Genomic DNA, 12,636 nt, shown 5'->3' on the forward strand with positions numbered 1-12,636 from the left:
AACTTTAGATAATTGATAAAATTTATTTAATAAAGAGAAATTACTGATCAGTATGCCAGTGTCGGTCAGTATATTCTCGGTGGATTATATTTATCACGGCAGTCAAATAGCTATTAGCAGACGAGGTATGTATAAACAAACTAATGTGAGTAATAATTATGATACATAATTACGTAATATGACAAACATGAGAAGCAATGTATTTCATTTTAATTCAAGCGTTTTTTTATTCAAAAATTTACATAATGTACAATTATAAACGTCAATAAAGAAATATATATTAAATGCTAAATGTTTCTTGTTTTACATTTACTGCTTGCTCGCGTGCCAGTGCGTAGAACGGACGAAAAGGACTGGCAATAAACTCTTCACCACTGTTTTTAATCTGCATTTATTATACCATGTTCTACATGGCATCTTTAGTAATTAATAGTTAATTAATAATACAAAAAATAAAACAAAGATTTGTCCTCTATCAGCAGTAGGCATGGTGAAATAGGAGCATGCGCTTACATTCTCGTGGGAACAACACGCAAATACATAGTCTAAATAAGTTTAGAGTATATTCAGTATGTTATTGTGTGTTTAAATTTTATGATAATTAGTTTTCTAATCTATTAAATTATTCATTATCAAAGTCGGTATTTGATGATAGACGCACGAGGGAAAATCTATATTTGATACTTTTGACGTTTTTAATTTATAAACTTTATGTTTTTGTTTTAGGGGAAATAAATAATTGCCAGCCATAATTATTTGCGCCTGTGACCAGAAAATCCACATAATTTTGTATATTGGTTTTCTTTTAAAAATACAGAATGATTTGTTAAAGTTATATCAACGTCCATTCTTACATAAATATTTTTAAAAAAAAGATGTCTTATTTTCTGGTATAATTTTATGTAAACACATTGATTTAGAACTTATAAATAAATATATTCATCTATCTTTCTAGACCGTAATCAATTTCTTTCAGCGGGATTAAAATAGACACAAATACAATTTAGCGATGTTTTATCGATCCTTGCGAGGAATCTTTCCAATGACCTTGGGGTAAAGTGAAAGTTATCCTCCGCGTACGGAGTTAGCCACGCGAGTAACTCGATACGCGATGACGTCACGGGCGGGCCGTGCGCACGAGTGGACCGCAGTAAATCACACTGAACCATTGCTTTACAATTAGTTAGATTACTTAAAAACTTCATTATTAAAGAGTCAATCGTTTGTCGTTAAATAAAACATTCTATATTTTTTTCATCGTCGTAGTAGTAGTAATAAAATAATCGTAACGAAAATCGTTATGTGTGTCAACAACGAAAATAACGGTAGAGAGCATTGAACGGCGGCTTTCAAGGAGACTATTATCAAGTTGCGTAGGAAAACAAATGTAGGTTATATGATGTGCCAAGAAACGCACGTTTTTATCGTAAAGCTGTGCTTAGGAAATAGACTTTTTCATTCAAGAAACTTATGAATGAGATAGAAGAAGTTATGTGCGTAATTGTCGTGTTATATCACTGTTTTTAAACATTTGCTAACTGCTTTATATTGGACAGGAGGCAAACGTAGAAGGGTTATTTGAAATAAAACGATTGTTCACACCTGGACATGCTGGGGGCTGGTGTTGCTGAGCTTTCCGGGAATGGTATGATTTCTTGAAGTGCCCTTAGTCGTATCGGATCGGTAATACCTGAACTGGCAGCTGCTTCCAGAAATAAAATGTTTTGGAACGCCAGGCGTTGAGGTGGAAAGGATTTTGTATTTTGCCTCCAGGTCTGATGGACTTCAGCTGCAGGCATTAGTCCTCCGCAGAATCCCGGTAGAAGATGCCGAATTGTATTTTATGAACATTAATATTTTTATAAGTGCGAGTTTATTTTAAATCAGGTTGATACTGTTTTTCGTATTGAAATAATTGTGCTCAGAGACTGTGCGGAATGTTTTTTCTTCCGAAAAAAGAGGGATTCGAGGTCGTTGAGCTAAATTATTTTTCTTATATTGACAGCATTGTCTGATATAGTTCGACTGTACTTTATAGATAATATGAAAAAATTAAAGGAAACAAGAGTTATGTAAGTTCCTATAGCTGCCACGCAGGGTCTCGTTCCACTTAGAAAAATATTCTTAATTATTCACTCACAGTACGAGAAAAGAAACACTTCTGTAAACAATAATTGCTATTATAAAGCGAAATACCGTTTCTTCATATCAACAGTGAATATCTACAAATATTAAATACCTTTCATCAAAATGTTTTCCACTGGCCAATGTCGGTATGCGAAGTGACAAATTAATTACACATGTCATCACTCCAGCTTATTTTTGGAGTTGTTTACTTTCGGCTGAACCATCTTGGTTTTTATAGACTTGTTTATTTGATTGTTTTAATTTTATTACAAATATGTGATACTTTTAATAGACGTATTTCCGAACCAAATCGAGTCTTTTAATAAAAAACGTATCACTTTTTAAAAAGGCTGGCAACGCACATGCGAGCCCTCTGACATTGACTGTCCATACGCACATAACATCAGGTGCCCTTTTACTCCTATATATTGGCTTGACTTAAAGTCCTATGTCCCCCAGGTGGGCCAGAGAGCATCCCGCCTAGTCTTTTCTAGGTTGGTTCTTTAACCCACTCCATGCCTTGATTGATGACTCCGTCATTTTAGTGCATTGAGCATAATAAAGTTATATTCCAGAACGTCAAGGAATAAAAGCGGTAGGTAGCGGTAGCGGTAGCGGTGTAGGTAACTTTACAAGTGTCATTCTCGTAAGTGGAATGTTTTTAGGGATTATGAAGCCATTTTATGACCCACATATTACGATATATTTATTCGTATGCTAAAATTAAAATGCCTTGAATAGTTTTTCATAAATATTACAAAATACAAAATAAGCAAATGCTTACATTTTATTTGATGCACTCTACAATTACAATTGAATCTCTCAATTGGAACAAATAATAAATAGACACTATGTGTAACCGATGCCTACTGAAGTATTTCCGAACCAATTAGACTTAGGGTCCATCAAGAAAAGAGCGTACTAATTCGTAAAAAGCCGGCAACGCAAGTCTTTTGGAAATTTGAGTGTCCATGGGCGGTATCACGTAACATCAGATGAGCCACCTGCCCGTTTGCCTCCTGTTACATAAAAAATGATTACGTTCCTAGGCTAACTGCTACCTGCTTGTATTGTAAAAGTCAAAAAGCACAAAATCCAAACATGTATAGCCATCCGTGTCTGTTAAATTGAGTACTTCTATTAGCGCTTATAATGCGCCAAGATTGTAATCCGAATACAAGACATAATAAAATAATATTCTGCATATTTTACTCTTGAGTGCCAATTTTTTAAACAAATGTATCGTTTTAGATTTTCCATGAAGTCATTGACTTGCGACGATGCCAAGATGGTGTTCGTACATAGAGCGATTGACAGGTTCTGCCAAAGTGCCAATCGATCAAGTTCGGGGCTAGAATGATACGTTCGTCATAACGCCCTCATGGACTTTACATTTCTGTCATTTAAACCGGCTGCATTCCTCGTGCATGAGAAAAATTTGGTGTAGGGTTCAAACGCGACGTGTGACGTAAAAATTTGGACAGTGATACTCATTTGTTTTTCTCGGCATTTGTTTTGGTAAATCAATTTGATTTGGATGATTTTAACAGGATATGTAGAAATTCACTAACAAAAGCTGTTTTGTAAGTATTTCTATTAATAGGCATTTGTTGTAAAATCGGTTCTTGTCCAGTCATGTGAGTCTATTGATGCTGAGTTCAAAAGCACAATATGAATTGATGTGCAATATGAATATAAGCACAATATGTATATATGGTAACTTACTAGGACATACCCGTGAATATGAATATTGTATCGGTGGTTCAGAACTTATGTCGAGTGTATCAAAAGTCAGACCTTTGAAGAGTACTTTAAAAAAAATAGTATTTTAGTATATTTTTTATATACACCTTTGGTTACAATTATCTTCTATCTATAATATAGAACTAAATAACTGTAGGTAAGAGTTTTTAACATTTAGGCAATTTTGTGCAACGTCAAATATAACGGATGAATACAAATACAACATCTAGCGGCAAGTAGTGTAACTAGAAAAAGACGTTTTGTATACATAATTACATTATATAGTACTATAAGTATTCCTTTTTAAATTGAATAAACACTACCATTATTTTTGTGAATTAGACACATTTGACTACTGTAAGAATGCGCCATCTAGTAGGGAGTAGATAAAACTAATCTATCATATTGTAATTTATTAATTATGTAAAATTAGCATTATGAGTATGAGTAACCAATAGAACATAGGTAAATGTTAATAGAACGAATATAACCTATTGTACAGTCAATACAAATGAGAAACATAGGAGATTGGCACATATGTCACCTAGTTGCCAAATTATCCGAATTCAAAAGAAAAAAGTGCAATGTGATGCTAAGGACAAAAATTTGTCCAGCCACTAGATTATTATTATGAATAAGAAAAAACTAAAAGACCGCCATGCATGTAGTAATTAGTCAGATATTATAATTTATTCATAATTCAAATAAATAGAGCATTTTATAACATTTCGTTAACAACTTGATTTGACCTACCTGTGCACAATTAAATTACGGTTCTACTTACAAAAACACTCACTCAGAAGGCACTCGTAAAACTTTGTAACTTTTGGTCTGGAGACGCGTTCACATTCGTAGTTCGAAGAGTATTAAACCAGCAAGCATTAGTTCGCGTGTTAATTATATTTATTGCAACGACAACTTCAAAGAGATCGAACGCTATTTAGAGAATCGATCTTAGATCGCTTCCGCGGTGCGGAAAATCGATTTTTTCGAGTAAGATGTCTTGTCCAATTATACTGACATTTAAAATATCCGCGTCATAAAATTGTTGATTCTAAATTTTCTGAATGTCTCTTATAGATGTCAATACACAATTAAGTAATACTTACGACAAATATATATTTCTTTGATTTGCAATATTAGTATGTTACAATATCTATACAATTACAGAGTAAAAAGCACGGACAATTACAGAATATATATAAATATCTTATTTAAGAAAACAGATAACATACAGATTTACTACAGTATTTTTTACTATAAAATACCTACGACTGAATTATAAGATGCATTTGTTCGACGAGTTCAGTGGAAACGAAAGTATAAACAACGCAAAGCCATTTTAACAAAAGACACAAGATTTTTTAAGCACCTTATAGACAAATTAAAATAATATATTTGCTGATAATTTTTGTTAATTTCATCTGAAAGTATACTTGTGGTATTTCTACGAAAATTTTTATCCTCAGTACTCAAACTGATTTAAATTAACAAGACCTATCTTCCGCTTTTGTTGGGGATACTCAAAACAAAATGTGGTTTAGTAAATTTTGATATTATTCACGACTGTACTCAACTGAAAGCTAACCCAAATTCGTATAGAAGAGTATAATTTATTGTGCAAATGTAATAGTTGGTCGAGATTCGGTAATGTAGTCATAATTTGGATAATCTAGGTCACCTTTTGATAGGATTGGGCGTACGATATGTATCACAAAATTATTTAATTTGATAATTTAAAGATTTGTAGAAGTTGATCGGAAAATGGAAAATAATTTAAAATTACTAAAGAAGAGTTTATCAATTAAAATACTTACTAATATTTTCAAACTATAATGATAATTTTAATGACTTTTAGTACAGAGATAAATGAATGACTTAATTCTACACCAGCGTAAGAGCAGTCTATCTGTTTACTTTAAAACTAAACTATAAATATCAATCAATTTTCGATAAATAAATAAATTAAATTTGTATTTTGAAAAACATTTAAGTCTTAAGAATGACAATGACAACTTCAATTGTTCTTTTGTGTTTATTATGTTTTTTTTTTAAATATATTAGATAACCACAAAATGTTTAAATTATTGAACTAGGCTTATTAATTGTCATAGACCTTCACAGATCTGCGAAAGCTGTAACTATAGAGTATAGACAAGGACAAAGGTTGACATCTGGGTCACAACTAGACCTAATATTTCGCGCCATTTTACATTTAAAAAGCGCCATCTTTGTTTCTTAGTTATTTCTAGTATTTTTTTATGTACATGACAATGGACACAAGTTTTTCAGTCGTACTTTGTAAAATTACGATCTTGGGTTGCGTTGATTATTTATTAGTTGCAGCGGGCATTAGGTATATTTATTGTGTTTTCTTGTCTTTGTATATACATATTATTAACCGGAAATATATTTTTACACAATTTAAGATAAAATAATCTTAAGGTTTATGTTTAATTTGACAATTGTCTGTCCCACATATTCTTGTTGTAGTTAGTTATGTACGTGAGGTTATAGTTGACCAAATACTCACATTTACCACAGTTAAAATATTCCACAGATATGTTCACTCTTATTAAGATAAAAAATGCGAAGGCGAGTTTGTTTCTCGCAATGTGTAGAAATACTGAGTCAGTATAGACATGATTAGGTGTGAACTATTCTGCACAGTATGTTGGTTTATTTTCGTTTTATAACCGCAACTTCTGGTAACTTTTGGGCAGTAAAAATTCCATTTTTGAATACTTAACTACGAGGATATTGATATTTTCCACCTCAACAAAGGGGATGTGAGGAAATATTTGAAGAGGCGAGAAGACTTTGACTTTGTTTAGGAGTAACAGTTTAGTTATTTATTTGGATATTAAGTATTATTTGTCGCTTGTTTAATGTTAAATTTCAATTTTCTTTTTCACATATATTGTTTATGTAATCTGTTTTGGCTTTGTATAGTGTCTAAGTGACTAAAATCTCGAGTTGCAAGGAAGTTTTATAACATTACGAATATTTGACATACGTTTTAGAATATATATAGCCTGTATATTATGATAGTATGAAAAATCTAGTCTTTTAGATAGGCCGCAGTCTGTTGAAAAATAAAATACAAACAAATCGTTTATAAAGTGGTGATATGAATGAGTGTTATAAAACTAAATGATAATTTTACAGTGGGGTCGCAAGACTGATTAACTTACCTTTATTGGCTTTTTCGTGGGTCGCGACATAAAATGGTTGAGAATCGATATATACAGGTTTAAAAAGTGTTACAGAGTAAATTAACTTGATTTAACGATAAATTACTAAAAAAATTATTGATGTGGCTGTAAATAAATGTCTTCGCCTGTCTAATCCTAATCCAATCTTAGGAGTTTAATCTCGTCGAAGACTTCGATCCAAATATAATATGTGTAATTATGTAATGTAAAATGATAATTAAGCACGTAAAAACTTGACGACCTGTTTAAGTGTTTACCAGCTTGGTGCGACTCCTGCTTAGATTAGCGTTCTGGCTTGAAATTATGTTAATTAGCCAATATACAATTTAAAAAAAAATCGTGTCGGTTCCTATAGTCACAAAAAATAATCTGAATTGCTTCTTAACCTCTTGTCAAACAGCTCAGTCTTCGCAAACGTGCGATTTTATTTATATGTTATAAATTAAATTGTTTTAAATATGTATTTATATTTCATTTTATTTCTGCCTTATGATATAGTTCCCATTTATTGTAGGTTGGAATGATTTCGATACTTTTGAGAAATATCAAAAATCTAATATTATTAACCTTAAATGTAATTTAGAAATTTGTATTATCAAAAATTAATTTTTCCTTATCTATGTTTTGTTTAGAAATATGTGGTATGCTCGTAGGTATTTCACTATAATTTGTATGTCAATCGCCAAACAAAAGGATATAATCAAAATAAAGAAGCGATACAGGCCCCATATTTTTTCCTGGAATAAAACACCTGAACAAATGAACAACGATTACTCGACTCGGGCATCTCGTTTATACAATGTATCTTAAGATTGTCTGTTAAATGTCAAGCGGCCGCTATGATGTAGACAGGTATAATGCTAATTATAGATAAAGAGCTTCGAAAAATTAAAAATTTTATTCACCATTTGAGATTGACTTACATAAATTAGCTAACTATATCTCAGGGTTAAACAGTAATGACAGTTATTTCCAATGAATTTAGAATCAAAATATTAAAATTTTCTTATTTGCAGTGTCGATGTAAGATTTGTTTTCTTGTACGTGTGAATACTCGAAAACTACTGGACCGTTTTGAAAAATTCATTCATCTTTAGACTGCCACATTATCCCTGAGTAACCTAGGCCATATTTATTACCAAAATATTTAATCCCCACCGGCTGGTAGTAAATTCAATAAAAAGCATGTGGAACACAACAAATGTTCGTTGCCCAGCAACGAAAATTATTGATTGATATGCTCAAAAATAATTAGTAAGCTAATATGCATTGATCACGTTCATATATACATTGAATCGTTAATCAACAAATATTATTAATAGTGATTACAAGTTGGCAGCCCTCAGCTTCCTATATAGAGACAGACCGAAATAACATGCAAGTTGCATAATTATGAATCATTACAATTGCTGAATAGAACGCGAAATTACGACAAGATGTGTTTGGAATATGATCGATTGTATATTTATTTTACAAAAATACAACTCCTTACAGCACTAAGCTACTACGATAATGACGAGAAAAAAATATAACAAAATACATATGAATATTTATAAATTAACAATATAAGATTATTTATTTACAACATACATTACAAATTTCTTAACCTATACAGGATTATAAATTAATAAAATAAAAACTATCAAAATGTATTTGCTTGTTTTCCTTATAGTGCGTTCCTAACAATTTCAGCGATGATTTTACATATATAGTGTGATTTTTGACAATTGTTTCGGTAAAATACTTACATGAACAAAGTTCAGTAACACGTTTGAGCCAAGTCACCACAGCTTTTAAGAAATAATTTTGAGTTGTTTCGAGACGCACGTTATTTAATGTTATAACTGCGGATTTAGGTTTCCTTACATATATCGATACTTGAGTACTTAATGTAGGAAGTCTATTAATTAACATACCACCGAGCAATGACTAAACTAGTCCCAGTAGAGTTATGTCAGAGCAAAGATTGTTTTGATTAAATTTGTATGAAATGTATTTCTATTTTACTGCTCTTTGACTCCTAAGGTTATAAATTGGCCTAAATTAGTACGATGTTTGGTAATTATTTTATTTGGAAATTACATCGTTACCATGGTGGCTCGGTACTTATCTAATTTCACGTTTAAAGGTTGCAGTAGTTTATACAAAAATTCAATGGCAACTTGGAAATAGTATAAACTCTGTTTTTATAAAAAGTACTCACCTCGTCACAGGCATGGCATCTAGGCTTCAACCGTTCGTCATAGTGCCGGATGCAGAAGAGCCTGCCATCTAGCGTGCAGTAGGCGAGCTCCACCAACAACTCGTCACATACTGAGCACGAAAAACACGATGGATGGTAATATTCCTAAAAACAAATAAATTTGTCAATCTTATAAAAGTATTGTATAGTTAATGTTTTAAAAGCAGATATTTGTAAAAATCTTGGTAATCTTGCCATCTAGTGTCAAATAGTGTAATCAAAATAAACATAGTTTTAATAATTGTCGAGAGATGGCGCTTATTCTGAAAACCGTAATGTATATTTCTTTACCTCTTCTTCAAGCTTTGGAGCCTGAATAACAATACTGCCAGTACGTATTTGTTTCAAGCAACCATAACAGATAGTTGATATTCCGTGATATTGACTAGCGATACCTGCAATAAATAATTAAATGTTTAATAACAAACATAGAATAATGAACGTACACTCTTTCCCATACAGTCATTTTACTATTGTCTTGTGTTGTGAATAATGCGATGCTATGAGATTTGAAACGAACAAGAGAGACAATTGATATAATTTTATATTCTTTCAATAAGAAAAAATATTTATATTGTTAATAGATATTTGAAGTAATTCATTTACTTAACACTAACGGAATTATATAAATTTTATAGTCTAAAACTAAAACTAAGTATTGCACAATTAATATCTTTATGTTGTTATTAATGTTAAGTTATCATTGGTCCTTCAAAATATAAATATTCAATATGGTGAGATGATGTTCATATGGTAAATTTGTTAGCATGACACAATGTATAAATAATGAGAGAATTCACAAAAGGTTTGCTTCGTCTCAGTTCCTATACTCTAATAAAAAGTTAATCTTTTTGTAATTATTTAAATCTATTACTGTATAAAGTTGTATTGTTTTTTTTTCAATGGGTATATATTGTTTAAATAATGTATGAAATGATTAATTAAATTATAATTTATTTATTTTATTTATTTACACTTCGTTACACTACAATATATAAAAAATTGAACATTAAATCAAAAGGAGGGCAACTGGCAAATTTAATTTAAATGATGTAAATAAAAAAACTTTCTAATTCATTTAATGGTCCTGTCCTTGGTTTGGGTCCAGGGACGGTCTGGGGTAGAAAATCTAGATGGCGCTTACCTATATCCAATGCGATTTCATTCCTAGCTGCAACAAAATCTTCGAACTGCTTATGGTGGGTTTCGTCTATATTTCTACAATGTTCTAGTGATAGATCCTGCTTTGGGAGCTGAGTTGCGAGGGCCCGTGTTCTCCAGGCGCGCCATGCTGCTGTGCCCGTGGCGCCTCCAATAGTTGGAGCACGCTCGGCTAGTGATGTCCAGTACAGTTCTGTCTGTAAGCAGAAAAATTGTTAAGTAATTAATGCAGCGACTTTTGAAAGAGCCTGGTGCGATCTAGGGCTCGAGACTGGTGTGAGAGTATCCCGGGAAAGGGTTATCAGCCATGTTGGTTGTGCTGCCATAAATAAGAAGCACAAGAGGTAACACGGGTTCCGGAAGTAGGAGTCCCCGAGCCCGGCGGGTCTTATAAATTAAATAATAATAATAATATTGTAACATGTGAGTGAGTTAGACAAATTCCTTTGACACACCTCATCCTACGGGAGGTAAGGATGTAAGTAAATATGGGTTAAAATTTCAAACAAAAGCCGACATACTGACGCGTCTAGTTTTGTTGTGATTATAGTTATGTATCAGAGGTTAAAGATAGACAAATACATGAAGAAACGGTTCTTAACCAATAACAATGAAACGAAATGCGCCTTTTCATCTTTTGTAGAGAAAACTTCTTTAGCATTCTTGTGATTGAATGTGATAAAGACAGACACATAAAATGATAACATTTAACGTAGGAGAAAATGAGATAGGAAGCTTTATACAGTGTATCTTTATATAACATTACATTAGTGTGAATTTAATCATTTTTACAAAAATTATGTGCAAAAATATTTACTAAGAGATTAATTTAATTAAAAAAATGTAATAATTTTATTTTTTATATAATTAACGAATTATAAAAACTTTTAATTTTAAACATTGTATTTCATTCTCTTGAAACATTTTTTTTTTATTTCTACATATGAATTATATTTGTATCAGCCTAATTCTTACAAAATTATTATTTTTAAAATTGCTTCCACGAGCGAGCTCGGGTTTAAGCGTTTTGAAAAATAATATTATAACCTTCCCTACGCGTGCGGAACGCCCTCTGCTACAAATTGTATCTGTTTCGTGATAAATTTTTTTATCGAAGGCTTTTGTAACTGACACATGTCATTGACTTTTCTGTAGCTAAGGCGATGTTTTCACCATGCGAGCGAGTGTAAAATGCGCACTTAGAAAGGTTGCATTGCAAACATACGAAACTTTAAATCAATTTGATTTCTTGGGTGCCGGAATTCTTTCATATAAAAACGATAGTACCTGCTTGGCAGTGAGTCCAGGTGGGCTGTTGTCATATGCATGGTGACCACGCGTTTCCCGAAGGCCAAGTCGGTCCCTGACTGAGCCCAACTCTTCATGGTACACCGAGTGTTTCAGACGATCGCAACCACATGACTTGCAGGTTTTCCTGCAATAAGAAATTGATAATTAGTTTCCTAATTCACTATATTTCTGAGACGTAGGTTGTAGACGAATTTTGGAAGGCTTTTAAATTACTTGTTCTAAATTAATCACAGATAATCACAAAAAGGTTTGGCGTTTGCAAGGAAGGCCAGTCACCGTGGAATACAGTTAAAAATTAATTTCTCCTAGAATTCTCCTATTGAATCAATCGTAAACAATAATTGTGTATTATTAGTAGAATATTATTTTGCTACGCTATTGATTACTAATTAGTCCACACATTGTATATGCGTATGCGCAGACAATGCTTAGTAATTGAATTCAAAGCAATGATCCATGTCAGATGATCCAGACATCCGTTGTCGTTGATTGATATTAGAAGACATGTTATTGGCATTGCAATATGAAGGCATATTACCCCCCCAATTGGGTATGGGGCAAATGGATTTCTACATTAGTTTTGCTTCCTTAGAACAATGTCCGCTTTACATGTATTCATTTATTTATACCTTATGAAACTTATGAAACTATTCGTTATGAATGTTCTAAACGAATGCACAGAAGGCTTCTAAGCCTTAGTCTTGGTTACAGATTGCTTTATTGTTTTCGTGATAATTTTTGCGTTTTCCAATAGGCAAGAAGGTAATCCTCCTATGCCTGACACACACCGTCCACTTTTGGAGCTTAAGGCACGCTGGTTTTCTCACGATCGCCTCG

At 32.3% G+C, this 12,636-nt stretch overlaps 1 protein-coding gene across 4 annotated transcripts in view; it reads right to left on the reverse strand.

Annotated features, from left to right (window-relative positions):
* The window catches only part of LOC123713930 (four and a half LIM domains protein 2), a 139,059-nt gene that overhangs the window by 30,222 nt on the left and 96,201 nt on the right, over window positions 1–12,636 (reverse strand). For 3 of the 4 annotated variants that reach the window (XM_045667823.1, XM_045667822.1, XM_045667821.1), the window contains 4 exons: window positions 11,776–11,923; window positions 10,472–10,685; window positions 9,619–9,722; window positions 9,289–9,432 (listed from right to left, as the gene is read on the reverse strand). In XM_045667823.1, the coding sequence (XP_045523779.1) occupies window positions 9,289–9,432; window positions 9,619–9,722; window positions 10,472–10,685; window positions 11,776–11,923 (610 nt within the window). Of the gene's footprint in view, window positions 1–4,654; window positions 4,791–9,288; window positions 9,433–9,618; window positions 9,723–10,471; window positions 10,686–11,775; window positions 11,924–12,636 lie in introns of those variants that run through there. The other variant, XM_045667826.1, reaches the window with a different exon arrangement.

The sequence above is a fragment of the Pieris brassicae genome, chromosome 9 (genome assembly GCF_905147105.1).
Source record: "Pieris brassicae chromosome 9, ilPieBrab1.1, whole genome shotgun sequence".
Lineage (NCBI taxonomy): Eukaryota > Metazoa > Arthropoda > Insecta > Lepidoptera > Pieridae > Pieris > Pieris brassicae.